The sequence below is a fragment of the Thamnophis sirtalis genome, unplaced genomic scaffold, assembly GCF_051295495.1.
Source record: "Thamnophis sirtalis isolate CommonGarterSnake01/CBP01778 unplaced genomic scaffold, rThaSir2_p1.2 scaffold_6, whole genome shotgun sequence".
Classification (NCBI taxonomy): Eukaryota; Metazoa; Chordata; class Lepidosauria; order Squamata; family Natricidae; genus Thamnophis; species Thamnophis sirtalis.
This window is the reverse complement of record NW_028261386.1, coordinates 90,216,192-90,238,245: the sequence shown is the minus strand read 5'-3', so window position 1 is coordinate 90,238,245 and position 22,054 is coordinate 90,216,192. Positions and strand designations below refer to the sequence as shown.

The 22,054-nt window shown below is 40.5% G+C and overlaps 1 protein-coding gene across 2 annotated transcripts; it reads right to left on the bottom strand.

Moving 5' to 3' along the window:
* Positions 1-4,162: 4,162 nt before the first annotated feature.
* On the bottom strand, positions 4,163-21,965 carry LOC106554510 (interferon gamma receptor 1). Of its 2 annotated transcripts, none has more exons than XM_014073198.2 (7): positions 21,775-21,963; positions 13,306-13,420; positions 12,963-13,129; positions 10,951-11,096; positions 10,191-10,362; positions 7,250-7,362; positions 4,163-4,983 (listed from the first exon to the last, which is right to left on the bottom strand). In XM_014073198.2, the coding sequence occupies exons 1-7, from the start codon at positions 21,860-21,862 to the stop codon at positions 4,552-4,554; spliced, it is 1,233 nt and encodes a 410-aa protein (XP_013928673.2). In that variant the 5' UTR covers positions 21,863-21,963; the 3' UTR covers positions 4,163-4,551. The 2 variants fall into 2 exon arrangements, with proteins under 2 accessions (XP_013928673.2, XP_087574516.1); XM_087718390.1 differs by having other exon boundaries at positions 4,810-4,983; positions 7,250-7,279; positions 21,775-21,965.
* Positions 21,966-22,054: the final 89 nt, after the last annotated feature.

Genomic DNA, 22,054 nt, shown 5'->3' with positions numbered 1-22,054 from the left:
GAACCACCTAATTGGTTCCTCCTCCCTACAGTGGGGGATTGGTCTCCGAAAGTCAAGCCTCAGTAGGAAGTGATCAGACCATGACAAGGGCAAGATCTTAATGCCCCTCAAATCTAGATCACATCTCCACTGCTCCGAGAGGAATACGAGGTCAAGTGTGTGCCCCGTTGAGTGAGTCGGACCCTGGATTACGTGGGTCAAGTCCATGGCTGTCATGGAAGCCATGAACTCCTGCGCCCCATCAGAGCGTTCACCAAGTGTAGGCAGGTTGAAATCCCCCAGCACCATAAGCCTGGGGAACTCTACCGCCAGCTCGGCTACTGACTCGAGGAGCGAGGGGAGGGCTGTTGCAACGCTGTTGGGAGGAAGGTACGTTAGCAACAAGCCCACTTGACCCTCAAGGTCCAACTTCACCAACAAGGACTCACACCCGACAAGCTCCGGAGCAGGGATCCTACGAGGAACTAACGACCCTCGGATGATGATAGCCACTCCCCCACCCCTTCAGTGGGGTCGCGGCTGATGAAGCACCTGAAACCCTTCTGGGCACATTTCAGTGAGGGGGACTCCTCCCTCCGGGCCCAGCCAGGTTTCAGTAATACATGCCAGGTCTGCCCCCTCGTCTAATATTAGGTCCCAGACAAGGGGAGCTTTGTGAACCAGAGACCTGGCATTTAGCAACAACAGCCTGAGACCAGGGCCCTGACAACTCTCGCCATCTGGTCCTGGAGTGGAACTAGTAGGGCCGGAAGGAGGGATCGCTGTGATGTAGCGAACCCTCCTTCCCCGGTAATGGCTAGCCCTAAAGTTCCCGCCATACCTGCCCCTCCCCGTCATGACCATAATGCTCCGGCCCACCCCTGCACCCCGTTTCCCCTCCCGCAGCCTCTGCTCTCCCCGGCAGGCCATTTATATCAATCATTCTAAGACGGGAGGTAGACCAGGGCCCCCTACCACTTCTGCAATAGCACTCAGTGGAGGAAGCACCTGGGTGTATTCCCAGTCCACTCAAACATACACAGCCACTCACCCATACAGTCCCCACGTGAATCAATTAAAAAACAAATTACAATGATAATAGGAATTAAAAAAGTAGGTACACACATCAGCAATCACACCATACACACAAGTGTTTGCTTAATGACTGGAACTGGCAAATCAGTTGCAAAGTCGTGTGGTCATTAAGTGAGATAGCAATAACTTAAACTTATATACTGCTTCACAGTGCTTCACAGCCCTTTTTAAGCAGTTTACAGGGGCAGCATATTCTCCCCAACAATCTGGGTCCTCATTGTACTGACCTCAGAAGGATGGATGGCTGAGTCAACCTTGTGCCTGGTGAGAATTGAACTGCCAAATTTCAGGCAGTCAGCAGACAGCAGAAGTATCCAGCAGTACTGCACTCTAACCACTGCGTCACTATGGCTCTTATATCTTGTGGCCCTTGCGACTTCATTAAATGAAACACCTGCAGTTGTTAAACAAGTCATTGTGTGGATTGAGACTTATGATTTTACTGCCAGCATCTCCACTGATTCTGCTTGTTGGAAGTCATGTGTGAAGTGTGCAAATGATGATCACATAACTGCAGGCACAGTCATAAACGTCTACCGGTTTTGAAAAATCTTGAACTTGTGACCACAGGGATGCTGCAATGGTCGTTAAGAGGGAAGACTGGTTCTAAAGTTATCTTTCCAGCACCATTGTAACTTCCGAACGACTGCTAAACTGGCCAGTTGTTAAGTTATGACTACTTGTCCCCCTCCCCTTGCAGTCTTTAATATAGTTGCTGCAAGATACATATTGTCAAGGAAAGCTATCCTATAATAAAAAGATAGTCAGCTCAACATTTAACATCTATTGGGGTTTAAATTTAAGTATTACTGATTTATATCTTTTCCTCACAAAATCAAGGCAGTGTAGATATCAGTTAGTCCTCCATTCCCTCTCCCAGTAACTGTGGGGGAACACTGGACTAAGAGAGAATAACTGGCCCACTCACCTAGTGAACTTGTGTGCCTGTGATCAGACTTGAACCTGGGTCTCTGTGGTTGTAATCCAATATCTTAACTGTTCTGAACTGCCTTGTCCTACACCAAAGCACGCCGAGACAAAGATACTTCAAGGATTTATTAACAGACAGGACTTTGGCAGCAATCCAGAAGACAAGCCTTGGCAGCAATCCAGCCTGCCAAGCTAGCCATGAAAGTTCTCCAACTTTAGTGAATATGTTGACTCCTGCAAAGGGGCGTGTGCACAATCATTCCTTTTATAGTCTTGAGAGGAGCCTAATTACCACCAGCTGAGTGCAATTATCTCCTGTAACTGCTCCTTACGCCTATTAGCTCTTCGTTGCCGGGCATTCAGGAACAACTCCCTTGGCTCCTCCCCACTGCTCCAATGCATGACGTCCGGATCACACTTCCATGTCTCCTCCCCACTGGTCCAAGGCTCAGGCGCCTCCTGGTGGCCAACCAGCCTTTCTGTGCCCTGCTCGGAGTCAGCACCCTGTCCAGGGTCCTCCACATCCTCCAGAGCCGACTCATAGGGCCCCTCGCTGTTGGAGTCTGGTGGCAGCTCCAACGGCTCCTGCTGGGCCACAACACTTAACCATTACAATTCACTATCCTTCAAATAAGTTTTAGTGTTACCTAACTAGTTATAGTTAAGAAAGATGACATTTAAACCTTTGTTTGTAAAGCACAATGAATTAGTCTATTCACTAATCTAGAACTTTCAATTCTATTGAGAATACAAGTCTTGGATTTTTTATGCTTCCTAAGGATTCTGGGAATTGTACTTCTTGGAGGTATCAGATTTTGGAAGATGATTGTATCTCTCTTAATTTATGGTCTAAATATCAAACAGGATCCTTAATGCTGGCACGCCATTGCATTCGTCACAGCTGTAAGCTACTTGTGCAACACTTTCCAACGCAGAGTGAAGATTAATAATCACATGGCAAAATAGATACTGTAAATGTAGGCATTAAACATGTGGCCCAAGTATTTGACATAAATAGTGCAAGTATTTACCATATCTGCAAAGATAACATTTGTTCATACAGTTAATGAGTCAGATATATAGATAGAAGGGTACAAATCTAATACATGCAGAAACCAGTATGCTATTTTATGAAAAATGAAAGTCCTTGGCTACAATATAGCTCCATCTACTTACTATGGTCCTTCCAAGTTCTCTGTGCTCAGGGGTATCAAGCTCTATTTCATTGAGGGTCGCATTAGGGTTATTTGAACTCAGGGGGTCAGGGTGGGCATGGCCAGCTCGACATCAGTCGTCTCAGAGGCACATATGGTGGCCTGGGGGAGGGAAGATCCTCCTGCAGCACTCTGCTGCGTGTGGCCTTCCTGGGTTCTGTTTTCGCTGGCAGATGCACCATGGGCTGGTCCTTTGCTGTTTCCATGGCGGCACCATAGGACAGATCTAAGAACCCTGCAGGCCAGATCCAGCCCACAGGCTTTGGGTTTGACACCCCTGTCTTAGCTGAAACCTATACTTTTCTAAGGTGAAGGTTCCCTTCACACATGTGATACCCATTCCCAACCTTACGGGGCGGTGTTCATCTCCATTTCAAAGCCAAAGAGCCAGCGTTGTCTGAAGACTTCTCCGTGGTCATGTAGCCAGCATGACTAAACGCCGAAGGCACATGGAACGCTGTTACCTTCCCACCAAAGGTGATCCCAATTTTTCTTCTTGCATTTTTACATGTTTTCGAACTGCTAGAAGCTGGGACAAGTAACTGGCAGAAGCTGGGACAAGTAAGGGAGCTCACTCCGTTATGCGGCGCTAGGGATTTGAACTGCCGACCTTTCTGATCAACAAGCTCAGTGTCTTAGCCACTGAGCCCCTTTCTAATACTTCTCTAGTATTTCTTTAAAAGTTGGTCTTTTGGGATTTCTTTTCCATCAGAAAAAAGGCAACTTCACAAACTGCCTCTACTACATATAAAAAACTACACTTGTAATACTCCCCCAGTCTCTTCCACTGACCAGTATGGACAGAATCCTCTTGTCAGTTAATCCCCCTATCTTTAAACATCACCATACTTTGGCAGGATAAAACTCATTGCTCTGAGAACAAAAGGCAGAATAGTGCTCTCCAGCCATTCTAGCCCACCAGCACACAATCATCAAGGCCACTAGCAAAGAAATATAGGGTTTATATTCTAACATATTTAGAAAATACCAGCTTCTTAACAAAAGGATTTCAATGCAGCATCTTGGCACATCATGAAATTATTCTATTAGAATCTTACGAATATCAATTCAAAATGGAATGAATACAGTAAGACTTATTTTTTGTACCAAGTATCTGTAGGAGTGTAACTTTAGTTCAATTCTTTGGCAGCTACAAGTTCTCATCTCAGGTTGGATACCATCAAGCTATAAGAATACCCTCTCTCTAATGCAAGGATTAAAGTGCTCATAAGCATAGTGATGATGCTTCTGATGAAGTTTCCAATAATGCTCTTTCATAGTAAAAATGGCTTTCCCAATTTTTGGAGGGTCATCAGAATTCATCTCTAGACCTTCAGTCAGCCCAGTGTGGTTTGTCATACCCAGATGGTTTGAGTGAGCACCTTAGGATAGTGGGTTTTGGGTTTAGGACATCTGCTCTGGGAAGATCCAGTTTTTGAAGATCAGGACATGTGTCTTGCCCAGTGATTGATTTAGAATAATCTGTAATACCGTCTTCGTGAATCTGTTCATTTTCAGATATTTCTATAACCATATCTTCTTGGGTGCTCCTTTCTCCTTTCTGCATTCCTTGGGAACCATCGATATCTAGGTCTTTGCTATAATTCGGATCAATGATTTTTGCATTCTCAATGACATCGAATTTCTCTGCTGTTTTTACATCTTCACATGGTTCCATTGGCTTGTAGGATGTTGATGTTATAATGTCATATCTGCATTCTGACTTACATTCAGCATTACCTACTTGGTTTCTTACCACAGTTGCCTTTAAAAAATGTAACAACAACATCAAGTCAGTCATGCATTCCATTTTTTTAAAAAAAGAACTGCAATAAGGGATGAAATAGAAATTATAGCAGATGGCTACACCATCTCAAATCTAGCAGGTGAAACTAGGACAGAGCGATCCTGATCTATGTTTTTTTCTAGTTGAGATTGAACAAATTCCCTCCCCCCTGTACAATTGGTCCTTGGTTTTGGAACGTTCCTTTAGGTATCTTTTAAAGTTGCAACAGCTCTGACTTGTGGTTGGTTCTCCTACTTATGTCTCTGCAGTCACATGATCGCAATCCAAGTGCTTGACAATCAGTTCACACGTGCAAGAGTTGCTGTGTCCTACATTCATGTGATTGCCGTTTGCGACCTTCCTAAATGGCTTCTGATGAGCAAAGTCAATGGGAGAAGCCAGCAAGAGGTTGCAATTCATGGTCTTACTTAACGACTGGGGGGCGGGGGGGGGAAAGGTTGCAAAAGTCTCTATTGTGATTATAAATCAAGGGCAACCTATACGTCCTGTGGCACTCTTCATGCATCATAGGCCTTACACTGAAAGTCTACTGAATGAATACTGAGCAAAGGGGAACACAGACCAAGTTAACATATGTGACTCTGTAGTTTAAGTGGTATCTATTATTTTGACATAATCAGTTAACACACTGAGAGCCTCTGTGTCATTGTGGTACCATATAAATGTGATATGCAATCAGTTAATTAATTAATTAGTTAATTAGTGATAGACCAAGTTAGGTATAGATAATCAACAACTTGATAGCACATAATAAATCCAAAGCCCAGATCACTGAAATATGGGGAATTTTTTCCTCACCTACTGAGTAGTGAATTTAGAGGAAATATCTTTATAATACTATGTGCATTCTAAAGTTAAACATTTTATTTCATGATGCACTATTATTTGTGGGTTCTAAAATTCATAAATCTGGGGAATGAATGTGACCAAAACATCTGTAGTCCATGATTCACAAGTGACTTGGTTTTCAGTTTTAATGGAAATTGATGTAAAACTAAGAGGAAAGATCTTGGAAGACCAGCAATTGACAGTGCTGATATTGCATTCATCCAATCATAAATCATCCAAATATAAACTTTCCACATGAAAACAAAGTAGCAATAATATATCTTTAACACCATATCCCAGATACTAGGGAAGAATTCAATAGGTGGATAAAAATTAAAATCTTGTCTAAACAATTAGCTGATTGTTCAACCAATCATCATCATTCAACTGTTAAATGAACTCAGTAAGAAAGTAAATATAAAGAACTGCACTGAAAGTCACACCACAAGATTGATGGGAATATATATATATATTACCCATGCGGTGCTATTATTATTGACATTGGTTGCTTTGCTTGAGGGTATTTCTGCATGAATAATACTTAAGAGAGATTCTTCTGCTCCTGAATACAGATCATACTAGTCGCTGGATTGGTTGCAACTAGTATGTAACAATATTCTGTAATTAACATTGCCCAATAAATATTCCTTGCCTTTTGTTTGATTTTGTCTTATATTTGAATATAAAAACATACTGTCGGATTGTTACACCATTTCCTGAGAAATATCTCAGGAGCATTAAGGAAGTTAATGGAAAACAATCCCCACAAAACTTAGATTGCCAGAATTACTTGGCAGTTGCCCAGTTGTTGTGTTGAAACTACTACAAGCTATTATCACAAGACCAAATGAATGGTGTCCTTAAGCATCCAAAATACTGGTTTTTAGTTTACACCTTAAGGACAAATAATTTGGCTAAACAAGGGATAACTTGTCTTTAGGACTTCACCTTTTTATTAATTTTCAGATCATAATTACAATGTTTATTTGCTAAGCAAATATTGAGATTGGTACTAGCCTTCTATGGGCTCAAGGGGTAGTGAGGTGCCTTTGATATTTTTCTCTGCAAAGCCAAGCCTCATTGTAGCAGTGTAAGCCTTACTAGAGAGCACTTCTAATGAGAGAAACGTCAAACTCACAAACCCATTGTTATGATCTGTGGGAATGACTTTGGGAGAGGAAGAGCTGCAGGTAGACAATGATGGGATAAATGAAAATTAAGTCTAAAGGAAAAACAGTGGAAACAGCATCTCTCAAGAGACCCTCCCTAGTTTTTGGGAGAGTAAAAGGGAGGGATAGGTGGGGTACTTTCAGATTTGCAAGATTATGTAAAAGCAACCTTGCAATAAACATAATGCTAGTAGCTCAGAAGGAATAAAAATATTGGAGTATCTTACCAGAGATTTCGGAAGTGTAATTTTTCTCTCCTGAAATTTTATAAGGACTACAATAAGAATGATTACCAAAATAACCAGGGCAACAGTTCCAAAACTTATCAATAGTGTAAAGCCTACAAAATTAAAAAAGACATCTGTTATTGTATAAAATTAATGCTGAATACATACTACCACCATATGATGTACATTTTCTATATACCTCAAAGAGACAAAAGATATATAGTTATATATAGTGATATACAGTAGCACTTATATATAATAGATATATAGTCAGCACTTCACTGGTCCTTCTTTCAGAAAGCATAATGAACTCATGCAACTCCCTAAAATCACAAATGTATACAGCCACTGTCCAAAAAAGCATAATGCAGTGTATTTAAATGGGTCCAATTATAAAATCATTTTATACTGAGGTACCTAGCTAGCTTGACATCATAGCAATGGTAGCTTACCTTTCTCTCCAGCTTAAGTTAGGGTTGGAGAACAGAAACAATTTGAAACACTTCTACGATAATATTTTATACAACTAGGGGTGCTCCAGCTTTGGCCAATAGTACAAGTATACAGATATAAATAGTTTCCAGCACAGAGCTTATGAGAGAAAAAGCTTCATGGAAAGCAAACATGACAGAAACACTCAGAAAAGCAGAACAAGTACATACCACAGCATAAATAGTATCATAAATATTTCACTTGGCCTTAACCCTTGCATTAGTGCTTGTATGTTAAACCGTGTACAAATGTATACAAGTATAAATATTTTGCTTAAAAATGCTACTTAAAAAAAGACAGCTCAGAATAGAATTGACAAATCCTATAAATTAAAACACATTCAGGACTCCCAACGTATCTTTTCTCTTATTTACTGATTTTAATTAGTTGGCAGGAATTAGTTGTTTCTGAATCTCTACATTGCTTAATGAACATTAGAAACTTTGTAAATGCTGTGTTTCCCTAAAAATAAAACCAGGTCTGATATTAATTTTTGCTCCAAAAGATGCATTAGGGCTTATTTTCCAGTTAGGTCTTATTTTCAGGGAAGTATGGTACTAATATGTATCCAACTGGCTGCCAATCTTAACCGGGGTTTATTTTGGGGGCAGGGCTTGTATTATGAGCATCCGGAAAAATCATGCTAGGGTTTATTTTCCAGTTGGGTCTTATTTTGAGGCAAACACGCTGTAGGTAATACCCAGGTTATAATAATTCCCTTAGCGAACATTCAAAGTTATGCAATAAGCACCCCCTAGTGTTTACGAACAAGTCCCGAAACTACAAATCTTGCAGCACCATGGCATTAGTTTACCCTTATGACCAACTACAGAGGCTCTGCAACATTTGTCCAGCACATTGCCAGCCTAGAGCTTCAGAGGGGCAGATCCCGCCCTCCGATGTTCTATTCGGGCCTTTGGAACCCTTACCTGGCAGATTGCAGGCCAATATGGAGTGTCAGGAGGGGGGAGGACACTCCATTCAGGCCTCCCCCAGGAGGTTGCAAGCTGAAATGAAGCTTCAGAGGGAATGATCCGCAACATGCTGGTGAGGCCTCCAGAAGCCCGAGTGGAGCATTGGAGAGGTAGATCCACCCCTCCGAAGCTCCATTTGGACCCTCAGCATGCTGGGTGAGGCCTCCGGAGGCCTGGGGTGTCAGAGGGGCAGATGTGCCCATCTGGATATCCATTTCAGCCTGCAAATTGCCAGGCAAGGGCTCTGGAGGTCTAAAAGGAATTGCAGAGGGGTGCATGTGGCTGAGAGGCTGGAGAGAAGACTGCTTGTTAGATCTTCATACGGTAAGTGACCTGGCGCAGCAGGTTGGGTGGTGGTGGTGGGAAAGCAACTGTGGGGAGTATGAGGTATTTCAGTGGGTCCTCATATGCATTTAACAAGCCTCGCATTCGATTAGTGAATGCGTGGGCAAAAGGAGGGAGTGATCCTGTTCAAGGTACGAGATTCACTCCCACAAATCCTAGGGTTATGACTCAAATAGGCAGGCTCCATTACATTTGTAACTCGAGACTACCTGTAATTGCAGCATCAATTACAGACGCACTTTGGTAATAATTCCTGCTTTGACTATACCAATAAATCCATACTATTTCAACATGTTAATTTATCCTTCAAGAGTTTTCAATGAGACTAATTCCTGTAATACAGTTGTTTTTATAAGATAGAATTTACTTGCCATGAATAATTTTCTCCAGCCTAAAATTCTCTAAAACTCTTGGTCCAATTGGCTTAGAAAAATTATAGACATATTTCTTTTTTTAAAAAAATCCCAGATTTATGAACAGAATTGCCTACATTTGGAACCACTAAAATGGTATTCATTAATTGCAACTTCAAGTTAGTATTACAAATTATATAACCATATTCATTTTTTCATAAAAAGATATTACTTTAACCCTGAGAAAACTAACAATTTGGAAAGGGTAGAATTTGCATTATTTGTCAAGAGTTAAAATGTAAATAATCTTCCTCTCTTTTTTAATGGGATTTTGATGAACAAAAAAATGGGAAAAAGAAATATGCTACAATCCAGTTGGATGATGCATAATTCAAGGTTCAACCTAGACATCCATTATATGCAAATTTCAACATTTTAAAATGAGATATATTAAATTGAGCACCTTAAAATAACGGTTCTTTTCTCTCTATATTACCAATTTGAATTTATAAGAAAAAAAGAAAAAAAAGAAAAAAAAATGAGAGGAGAGGGAAGGCAAGGAGAGGGGAGGGGAGGGAAAGGTAAGGAAAATATGACTTCTGCTTTTTTGCTCTCTTCTGCCTCTCTGGATTTTTCAATAAATAATACTTTGCAATACACTGAGAGAAATCCTTTTCCCACAGACATGTAAAAATGAGATGCTGATAGAAATGTGCTGAGTTTCAGGACAGATTTTTTTGTACAATTATCTATTTACTGAAGATTTTAAATCTTTACCTAGGTAGGACTTGGGAGTTGGTGAGATGCATTTTTCTTCTGACTCTTCACCAACCTTTGTTAGTGATGATGAAAAGACTTGAGTGGAAATACAGTAAGAGGTATCCAAAGGAACAGATAGAGATGTATTGCATTCCTCAAAATAGCAGTCATCTGTGATAACCTCTTCTCGCTATAAAAAGTGAAATATATTGCAGTTAGAACTTTCTTTAAGAAATGTAAACATAATAAACAGAAATATACAGTCCCTATCTGCAAAGAAACCAATTCTTTCTTCAAACTTTTTGAATCTCGTTTTAGTCTAGAATACTCTGCACCATGCCAACTCAAAACATTTACTTCCAAAAAACTACCAAACTACTCCTAAAGAGGACATGGTTTGTAGAACTAGTTCAGAGTTTTCTGGAATGTTGTTTCTAAACTTCCTGTGAGTTTTGAATTTCATAAGAATCACATTTAGTCTTGCAAGATTCTGTTACTATATCTTTATCATAAAAATAACATTGAACTGCATGATTTTGGTTTCCTAGTGTGGTCTACCTTGAAGGGCTGATAAATTGACCCCGGCAGGAGGCATTCTGCCAAAGTAGAGATTATTGGTGACTTACCGCCTCACTACCATTCATTCTCTACTCTGCTACCACCAATGTCACAGATAGCAGAAGCAGCCACCACTAAGTTCACAAGGTTTAACAACTTTTTTGAATACAGAATCAAAGGCACAAATATTATGAAGAAAAATTTGAGACTTAAAATATACCTTTTCTGGGTTTCCATGTTTCCAAATGAACAATTTGTAGGTGAACTCCTCAATCAGGTTACCATATGGAAATAAAGGTGGTTCAATATTGACTACTATGTCCCCATTATCAATGGAAAGATTGAACTTCGGAGGTCCTATTTGGCCTGAAGGAATTGCAAAATTTTCTATTAGTATCAAATTTTGACAACACAACCCAACATTCTAAATAAATGCTTATTTATATAGAAATAGAATGCAATGGTATAAGTCACTTTCTTGGAACAATAGGTAGGAAATGTAATCAAGAGACCACTTTTACAAACTGATGAATATGTCCAAACTCAAAATCCTGTCTGTCTTATAAAACGTGGAGAATGCAAGAACATTTTTGGGGTGACATACTTCTGACCCATTCCAGTTAATCCCGTGGTGTTGCTGTCTGTACCACATCTTGGAGAAAAGTAACAAAGCAAGAAAGAGCCAGGAGAAGAGAACTAGCCGAATTTAAAGGACCGTGGTTCTTGGTGCTCTTTGAGCTTGGCTGTTTTCTTGCAAACATTTCATTACCAAACTAGGTGGCATCATGATGGCACCAAGACAGGAGTAAAATCCAGCAAGTTCTGACAGGTTCTGGAGAACCAGTAGCGGAAATTTTGAGTAGTTCAGAGAACTGACAAATGCCACACCTGGCTGGCCCAGAGGTGGCATTTGCAGGGTGGGAATGGAGATTTTGCAGTACCCTGCCCCTGCCACACCCACCAAGCCACACCATACCCATTAAGGCCCGCTCACAGAACCAGTAGTAAAAAACACTGAATTTCACCACTGCACCAAGAACCCCACAGGTCAATTCTGAGCTACAAATATTATTTTCTATTGAGCCTTAAAGGAGCCACATAGCCACTATTTCTTACTGAAAGAGGAAAGTGAAGATGTAGGCAATATGTTGACATACAGTGGGGCAAAAAAGTATTTAGTCAGCCACCAATTGTGCAAGTTCTCCCACTGAAAAAGATGAGAGAGGCCTGTAATTGACATCGTAGGTAGACCTCAACTATGAGAGACAAAATGAGAAAACAAATCCAGACAATCACATTGTCTGATTTGGAAAGAATTCTTTACATGTCGGGCTATCATAGAGAAGAGGGAACTAACTGATTTATTCTCCAAAGCACTAAAGGGAGGGACAAGAAGTAATGGGAGAAGCTTGTAAAAGAGAGATCCAATCTAGGAGAAATTTTCTGATAGTGAGAACAATTAATCAATGTATTCCACTGATAGATAGTTCTCACTGTCAGAAAATTTATCCTAGATTGTCTCCTGGAGTTGTGGGTGCTCCAATACTGGAGGTTTTCAGAAATCAACTAGACAACCATTTGACCGAGCTGATATAAGGTGTCCTGCCTTGAGCAAGGGATTAGACTTAAACACTTCTGAAGTCCCTTCCAGCCCTATTAGAATTCTATGTTCTAAACATAGTCTTATCACAGGGAAGGATTTGATAGGTGGACAAAAATACCAAAAGCCATCTATCTGGCTGATTGTATGACAAACCATAATGTTGACGAGAACAGGGAAGATGGACTGAAGGTGCATGTCAGTGCTAGCAAACTCTTAGCCCCAGATGCTCCTGCCAATTAGGGCTGGAAGTCTCCTATCTAGAGCCTTCAGAACATAGGCATCTACTGGGAAGAGACATGCGATGAACTGTGCATCATGATTTATCTCTCACATAAGGACAGAAATCGTGCTGTGGTATCAAGACCCATGCTTCATCATTCTGGCATCATCTTGATTGGAAATCTGAGAATGAGCTTTGCTATTCCACCAACATGACTGGAAGGTACCATGTTGACAAAGGCTATTATAATTTGTAATATGTTCCCGCAATCTTCAAATCTGATGTGAAAAACCAGTTGCTACCCTACATCATAAAGTATAGAGACAACAAAAACATTTTTTTTAATATTTAACTTCTAAAAAGTGATAAATGCTTTTGATCTAAGCTTTATATATGAATGATCACTTACCCTCCCTGAGAATATCAAATTTTTGTTCAATATATTTCGATTGGTATTGTCCAGAAAGCGCTTTCACTCCAACCCAGAAAATGTCACAATTATCAGTTTTGTTGGTAAGATCACAATAGTGTTGCTTTATGTTTATGCAAGTATCAACGTTCTTGCTAGCACCAGTGCTAACGAAAATGGAAAGGAAAAAAAAAGTCAGTTTATAGTCAAACTATTTTTAAAAAGTAACAAGAAAATCTGTGACTGTTGGTTCTGCTGATTTACTGGGCAACAAAATCAGTGACAAAAATTGAGGAAAGCATTATAAAACCAAACACAGAGTTCTAAATCAAAATAGTCTTACCTATAGCACTTGATCCCCACCGTAAATAGAGGTTTTAAGGATGGGCTTTCATAATCCCAGTATGCAGAGATCTTTTCATTATATGATTTTACCGTAACATTTTTTGGAGGAGGAACTAAAAATTAAAATAAGAGAGATTTTAGAGAAGTTTTAAAACGGTTATAAAGATGCTGTCAGTATCTATCTTCTTTTACTGGGCAAAATTTTGAGATTCCTCCTAGAAGAAACAGATGGTCTAAACCCCCTTCAGGCAGGAATTAGGCCCAAATGTAGGACAGAAACATGCAGGACCCTGATTAATGATCTCTGCTGGGGCCTGGATATGTCACCAGTGTTTGATACAGCTGACCCTGGCTGTTGTGACCCGCCAGAGGAGCTGGCAGCAGAGTCGGACAGTGAGGAGATTGGGGAGGAACATGGGCCAGTCCTGGAGGCTGAGGAAGACTCGGACGAGGGCTCTGCATCAGAGGCAGAGATGGGGCCAAGGCTGTCTTGTAGTTCTCAGCTAGAGAGCAATGAGGCAGAGGAATAGCTGGAGCCTGTTCCCAATGTGCGCATGCGCGGAGCTGCCAGAAGAAAAGAACAACTCAGAAATCAAGGTCAACTTGGGAGTAAAGCCACAGGTGGACAGTGAATGGCCCATCCCTTAGGAAATAAAAGAGGACGGAAAGGGGAATGGGCTTTTGCAGGAAACAATTTGTTTGTTCGTTCATTCGTTTCAGGAGTGTGAAGATCTGTCCGTGAACCTCAGAGACCAAGTCTTTCCTTGCACTGCACTGTGTTTGGAAAACATTTACAAGGCAGCTTTCCAAGCTAGATAAGGTCTGTGGCCATAAATTCACCTTTGAAAGACTGTTTATTAGGCCTTTGCCGGCATTCACATTTGTTTAATAAAAGGGGTTTTGCTGAGACCAGGACAATGTTCCCTCTAATTTTTTTTCAGTGTGAGCGGAAAAGTATAGTGTTTGAGCGGCACATTTTCATGCCTGAGCACCTGAATTTTTTTCACAGATGTCACCTAAGACAACAACGAAATCAGTATTATTTGAAACTCAAAGTTATGTTTATTCAAGGTACCCGCTTAATTAAAAGTGTTATATAATATCAGTATCACTTAACAACGGTCCTGCTTAGCAACCAAAATGTTGGCTCAGAAACTCTGGCATTGAAGCGTGCAAGTCTTAAAGCTGTCAAGTTACAAGACCCTTGCACCCCTAACCCTTTAGGAAAAAAACCTCAGGGGTCTTCAAACCTGACAGCTTTAAGCCTTGTGGACTTCAACTCCCAGAATTTCTCCTCCAGTCATGTTGCAGCAATGTTATCTGCGTGGATCTGCTCCATCTTCGGTTTTTTTTCACAGGGAGCAGGGCTGCCGCTGAAGATGCCAATGAGCCCCCGCCGCCACTAGAATATGCATTTGTTTAGCATGACATAGAATAGTCTTTCAACCAGAAGTATGGATTAAAAGAGAGACTGATAAATATTAAAAAAAATAAAACCAAAAAGAAGCTATTTATTTGAGTTCTAGATAAACATTTAGTTCAGATTTAATAGTGTTTCAGAGATGTGGCTGTCAGCTATTTGTGTATGTATGTTGTTATTATGGAAGGTCAGATGAGATTTCACCAACATTATTCACCCCTGATTAATGCATTCATTCTAATAATCGAGTCTGACTCTGAATTACAAATCTGTGTCTGAAGAATCTGGGTTAAGTTTTGGATTGGAAATTTGAGGAACATGAAAGTTTATGCATAATTTTTGTAATTTTTTCATTGGGTCTTAATAATGATTTTATTCATTTGGGATTTTTTTCATAGGCTTAACACAGCTCTAATTTTGTCATTAGGAGCAATGTAATATTGGCCACTAATGTATTGTATACAGGTTGCCTTAGAAGGTAATACCTTTTGTATAGTAGGAACTTAAGATAGGCAGACTTCATACAAATAAACAATTGAGAAATATTGTTCTTTTTAAAAAGCAGTGTTAATTGCTGCACCTTTCTCATATTAAGTATATTAGCTCAAGTTCATGTTAGGAAAAACTTTCAGTCTTAAAGGTTTGGTGAGGAGAAATCCAAAAATTCTTTTAAAGAATTTAAATTAAATTTGAGGCTACCTCTGCTTTCGCTCTCCCTCCCTTAGTTGTGCAGCAGCGGCAGCAGCAGCTCTCAGCCTATGGCAGCAGCGTCACGCAAGCTGTGGAAGGAGGAGGAGGAGGAGGAGAAGGGAACCAAAGAGAGGCTTTTACCGAGTCTGCGCCCCACAGCCAGGACCGTCCTGGCGCCTCAAGCCGCGTTTCTTCCTGCAAAGCCCTTCGGGCATCCCGAGAGTTCCGCTTGACGCCAGAAGGGCTTTGCAGGAAGAAACGCGGCTTGAGGCGCCAGGACGGTCCTGGCTGTGGGGCGCAGACTCGGTAAAAGCCTCTCTTTGGTTCTCTTCTCCTCCTCCTCCCCCTCCTTCCATAGCCTGCGTGATGTTGCCGCCCTAGGCTGAGAGCTGCCGCTGAAACAAGTTTGGGGAGGTCCTTTGCGGGTGGCCAGTTCTAGCCGCCTGCAAAGGACTTCCCCACTTTTACTTTGAAAGAAATCTGCGCGGCAGTTAGAAACCTCTGCGCGGGGGTTTCTTGCCATGTGCGCGGCCGCGCAGCCGCGCACCTTAGAGGGAACAGTGGACCAGGAATCTGCTTCGTGCTTTTTGGGGAAGCCTAGGTCAGAACACAACATAACAGTATCAGTCAACATGAGCATGTTGGGAAAGAAATGTCAAGCTCATGGCTCTTTCAGTGATAAAGCTCTCTCATAAATGGATAACTGCAAGAGGTTATTTATTACTTTAGTGAAACACCATCACCAGCTAATAATGCTCAACTATATGTCACCATTTCAGGCCAGACCACACCAAACATACTGTAGTGGTCATGACCCAGATTCTTGAGGCTTGGGAGGGATTGTATGGATCCAAACATACACAGATTGAACGAGCATCATCCTGATCTCCAGATGAGGGTTGCTTTTACTTTGAAGGAACAATTTTGAGGAACTGGGATGCCCTTGCAAAACTTACTGACACATGCTTGTTGCCCCAAAGTTAGACTATTGCAATATGCTCTAAATGAAATTGCCTTTGAAGGTGGCTTGGTAGCTTCAGTTGGTTCAAAATGCATGCTTTGGCTATTAATGAGAGGAGTTGGTTCACCTAATACACTTATGCGGAACTTGCTGCACTATTGACTAATAATCTTCCACAGTCAATTCAAGGAATTGATTTTCAACTTTAGCGCTCTACATGGCTTGGTATCCATTATTTACTTAACTTAAATAGAAATACAGTGCATTTACTTCATCTGTTTCAAACTGGGATGATACAAAAAACAGTTATAAATAAGTTGTCAAAAGTTAGTTGTATTGCAGAAGTACTATAAAAATAAACTGTATTTATTACTGCAGCTTCCCATCTAATTGGAAGATACATGATTCTGAATTCCAAATTCAGTTCTCCAATTAACACAACTCTGCAGCATGAAGGGAACATGGCCATCTCAAGTGGCCACCGAACTCACTGGTTGGGAACTAAGAAAGGAACTCTCCAAATTTCTGTTTGATGCTAAAGAGAAACTTCCTCTTGTATTGGAATCCACAAGTTATGTTTTTACTCATGTTGTGCAATGAAGTTGCCACTCTCCATGTTTCTTTGTTCAACACACAGTACACACTACTTTTTGTTTAGCAAACATCTTCACAAATGGATCGAGGAAAAAACTGACAAGATTGAGCTTCTCCCACTGAAAAGTATTTTGAAAATGCTAACTTGTATTCTATCTTAAGCATGCATAAGGTAAAATACAATTAAAAGATCCTAACTCTGCAAAACAGTTTTGGGAGATGTGCTATGAAATAGTTTATTTTGCATCGTTGTAAACAAGAGATCTTCTTTCTGCTTGTTGTTTTCAGGAGAGGTACTGCCGAACTACAACATTAGTGCTCCTCACTGTTAGCAATGCTAACCAAAGTTGCTAAGAACTGTCATTTAATAACAGACTATAGTTTCCTCATTCTTGAGACAAAGGGGGGGGATTAGACCTAAGTGAGATTTGTGCATTGAAAATATTATATTTCATAATAGCAATAGCACTTAGATTTATATACCGCTTCATAGTGATTTTACAGCCCTTTCTAAGCGGTTTACAAAGTTAGGATATATTGCCCCCAACAATCAGGGTCTCATTTTACCTACTTCAGAAGGATGGAAGACTGAGTCAACCTTGATAAAATATCAAGATGACTCCCTTTTTAAGAGTTTTCCAGAACTGACATTAAAAAAGGTACTGGTATTCTGATCCATTTATGAGAAATATGTCTATCAATGCCAGAGCTCTATGTTCAAGCAAAGATGTTCTTGATTAAAATGATCATTTTAACATTTAATTCATTTTGATGTTGCAACCTTCTATTTTCCCTTCTGCTCCACATTATTCAAAATAGCATCAACATGTCTGAATTATTGGTCATGGTACATATTACTGGAAGTTGGGGAGTGATCTCATTTTCAGCAGAAGGGCCTACACACCTTGTTAGTTAATACCTGTATATTATAATGACTCCCACAGAACTGTTAAAATTTATAAGAATATATATGTGTAGAAAGCATTTCATTAGAATTCCAATCTGATAGCTGAGTGTTTTAAGTCTGTCTCTTCTACTACCAAGTAGCCTGGGCAGAAACCTTAGTGTAAAACAAATTGGGGGGGGGGGGGGAAATGTATAGCAAGAAAGTTTCATGTGGTATATCCTGGACCAGACAATATTAACTAACTTTTATGGAGAAGCTCATTTTGTATCCTAGCCTGCAAAATCTGCAATGAACAAGATGTATTTCACTCTTACAGTCTTGGCCTTCAATTGTGCATTGAACATAGGCCTCCTAGATGCAGAAGATCATTTGATAAAGTCAAAATGAAATGCCATTTGGGGAGGGATGGGTGGGTAATGCCACTTAAAAAACTTGTTGATTGTTCTGAAGGCAGGTTTCAGTAATTATGCTCACCATGGTGAGGACTGCACTCCTTGAAATTGCTGAGGCCAGCAGTTACTACTCTACATTTCTGCAACTATCTTCAACTTCTTCAAAAGTTCAAACTGGGGTTTTGTTTGGCTGCTGTGCTGCTGAGATGTTGAAAGATATCAACAGCCATCTATCTTGCTTTGAAGCAGAAGAAGCAAAAAGAGGAGAGCTGCGCATTGTTTGCTAAGCATGTCTTCTCTGGGCAATAAGATCAGGCATTATTAACATGATTAAAGAGCCTGCTTGTATAAGATTACCTCCTTTGGGCGACCACCATTATATCCAGGGCGCAGATGACCTGTGCTAGTTAGTTAACTTGTAGGCCACCTATCATAGTCACTTACCACTAGCCCTCCCTTTTTAAATTCTTCAATTTGATGAATGTAACTGAATCACAGGTAATGCTCGACATACAAACATTCATTTAGTGACTGTTCAAACTTACAACGGCATAGAAAAAAGTGACTTATGACTTTCTTTGTTGACTTATGATCATTGCAGTATTCCCGTGGTCCAAATTGGATGCTGAACAATTGGTATATATTTATGATGTTGCAGTGTCCCATGGTCAACCTTTTACAACCTTCTGACAAGCAAAGTCAATGGGGAAACCAGATTCACTTAAAGAACTGTGTTATTAACTTAACCGCTGCAGTGATGCACTTAACAACTGTGGCAAGAAAAGTCATAAAACGGTCAAACCTCACTTAACAACTGTCTTGCTTAGCCATAGAAATTTTGGTTACAAATGAAGTCGTACATCAAGGATTACCTGTTTTGTCATTCAGGGATGACAAGCTGTCCAGAGCTTGTCTGTATAAAATACAATAGACAGCAATACAATCCAGGTATCTGTAAATGAAATTCCCTTAAACCATTTATTTCTATGAAGACAAGTATCCTACTGAAATGCACTTAGTTCTACAGTAGACAGTGAAATGTCTACTGAAATGCACAGTTGCAGACAAATGCACTAACACAAAGTCATCTTGCCTCCATTTTCAGAGTGTCATCAAACACATAGCAGGCTAGGGAGGCTGTCCCCAACTTTCTGTGTTTGCATTGAGTGACAAGATTTATGCTGGGACTTTCATAACTACAAGCCCGCCACTTAAGCTTAATTCTCATTCCTGTGGCTGCACTCAGAATGGCAATCTCATGAAAAGGAAAGCAGGAATTACTGGAAACTTATTTAACTCCAGAAACATCTTATTTATAGCAACAAGAAGCTGCTTGCTGGCAAAAAATAAACAGCTACCCTGCACAGAGAAATGACTTTTACTGTTTATTTCCTTATTTGAAGAAAAAACCCACTAACACTGCTATAGTATGGTGACAGAGAAAAGGCTAAATCCCACCTTAGCCATGAAAGCCAGCTGGGTGACTGTGAGCCAGACTCTCTCAGACTAACCCACCTGGCAGGGTTGTTGTTCTGGGGAAAAGAGGATGGAGGGAGGTGTGATAAATAGGTTCATCACCTTGAATTATTTGTAAAAATACTAAAAGTGGGATAAATAAATTGGCAAAATGCTTCACTCAGGAATATCTTAATAAAAGGAGTCTCTTTCAAATGTTTTTAAAAAGAACAAATGAACAGTAACAAGTTGAAAAAAATATAAAAGGTTTTTCCTATGCATCTTATTTGGTGAAAAAAAAATCTAAAACCTAAAGGAGCATTTCTTGCAGCCTTCCCCAGCTGCCTAGTATTTTGTCTTGAACTGGTTCTGAACTGCCACTGACCCAGCCATCAGGCCACTAAGTTGGAAAAATGGCTCTATTTTACTTATGTCACTTTTTAGTGACAATTCTATTTTGCATCTAAGGCTTCTCACAAGTGCTCTAAGAAAATGAAGAATTTGCTCTCCACCAAAGTTGCCATTGCTAAACAACAACAACAACAAAACCCATGACAATTACTGAAAGTACTTTCCACTATAGTTCCACTTTGATGTAATAAGCATCATTTTTTTCCCCTGTAAGAATAATTTTACATGGGATCATTTGAATATCTGGCTAACTTCACCTTTACTTAACAACATCAAATAAAAGCACCTTATAACAATAGCAGGACCAGGCATTGCAGAAATATAGGTGGATGCCAAGATTGTGAACATATGAGGATCACTTTGTCTACTCCTGATCAATCAACTTTTATTCCTGCTCAAAGTTGAACCTAGTAAAAAGATGTCGTAAAGCTGAGCACAACTCATGATGACTTTTAGACATGTCCGTGTTGTTTTCTTCACAACACTATGGAAATGATTTGCTCTTGTTTTATTCTATTTTTTTTTTAATTTTCCTGTGTAATCTACAGCCTTGGGATATCCTGTAGCCTTCCATTTAAGTATTAACCACAACAAAAGTCTCTTAGCTTTTTAAAAATTGAATCAAGATCAACCATGACAAATATATGGTTTTGGTGAACTATGATTCATCTTCACTTAGTACAGTTCTGAGAAATGACAAGGCTGATGTCAACCTAACATCAGGATATGTTCAGATAATTCAACCTGGCATAAATAAAACAATGCCCCACTATGGTTTATTTACCGTCTCCTATATGTGTTAACAGCCACTGTGTGTGTTAGGAAAACCTGGTTTATTTAAGCTCGTTTTTGAAGTCTGGAGGATCTATGTGGATATTACTACTGATGACATACCTATGTTTTTTTTAAATGATTTAATATTTATATATACTTGATTGTACTCTATGTTTTTGTAAGCCTCTCAGTTTCGGCTTTTTGATTAACATTTGTAAATAAATAATAAACAGGAGCCAAAAAGAAAATGGAATTTACCCATGTGTTTGATCATGTTTTAGGGGTTAAAAAAAAACCAAGAGGAAAACTGGGAGGAAACCATCCCGAAATGCTGGTCCCTTACTGCAGGAAGAAGTAAAGGAAAATAAACAAAAGCTAAAGCAAACTCCGTGGGAAAACCGGAAGCACCTTTATTTAAGAACTGGAGAACAGACCTCGCCCCTAGAAAACTAAAAGGGGGTGACTAACAGTGGGATGCAGCCTCTTTTGGTTGAGGTTGTTATTCTGAACGCGATTAGATCCAGAATCCCAAATAGAGATTACATTTTAGATCCCCCCGCCCAACACACCCAGGGACTCTTGATAGCGCTGTATTTTCCCTCGAAGGACGAGGTGTGTGGAAATAAGACAGAAAAAAGAGCGAATGACGGGAAAGAAGAACCAGAATGGGTTCAACCAAGATCTCAATGTAGGCTTCTTCTGGATATTCCCCCCACCCCTTTCGCCTCTCCCGAAGGCCACCCAGGCTATATTTGGCTAAGATTTCCCCCCCCCCCCCACCTTTTCCCTTTGTAAGAAACGAAGCGCAGGCGCCAACCCTGCCCGCTTTCACCTCCTGGTGTAACTCTTGATCTCCGCTTTACCTTCCGTCTGCGGTTCCCGGGTGTTAAACCCGCTGCAATGGCTCCAATCTAAAAGCGCCAGGACGAGCAAGGGCCACACGAGCCTCATTTTCCTGCACGTCCCGCTCGGGTCGTGTCTCTACGAAGGGAGTTGACCTCCCACGCTTCCGCAATCAGAACCGCGGCCTGGAGCCGCTTCCCCAGCCTCGACGAGCTCCACCTAGCTGGCGCCTTCCAAGAAGGGGTGGGGCAATTGCTAGACTTTTTGCCAGAGTATGCCCGCTAATTGGAACCTACTAGA

Coding starts and splice junctions, on each gene's coding strand:
- LOC106554510 (XM_014073198.2), bottom strand. CDS start 21,862: ATGAGGCTCGTGTGGCCCTTGCTCGTCCTGGCGCTTTTAGATTGGAGC. Junction 13,130..13,305: donor GTGGGGATCAAGTGCTATAG/GTAAGACTATTT, acceptor CATTTTCGTTAG/CACTGGTGCTAGCAAGAACG. Junction 7,363..10,190: donor AACTCCCAAGTCCTACCTAG/GTAAAGATTTAA, acceptor TTAATTTTGTAG/GCTTTACACTATTGATAAGT.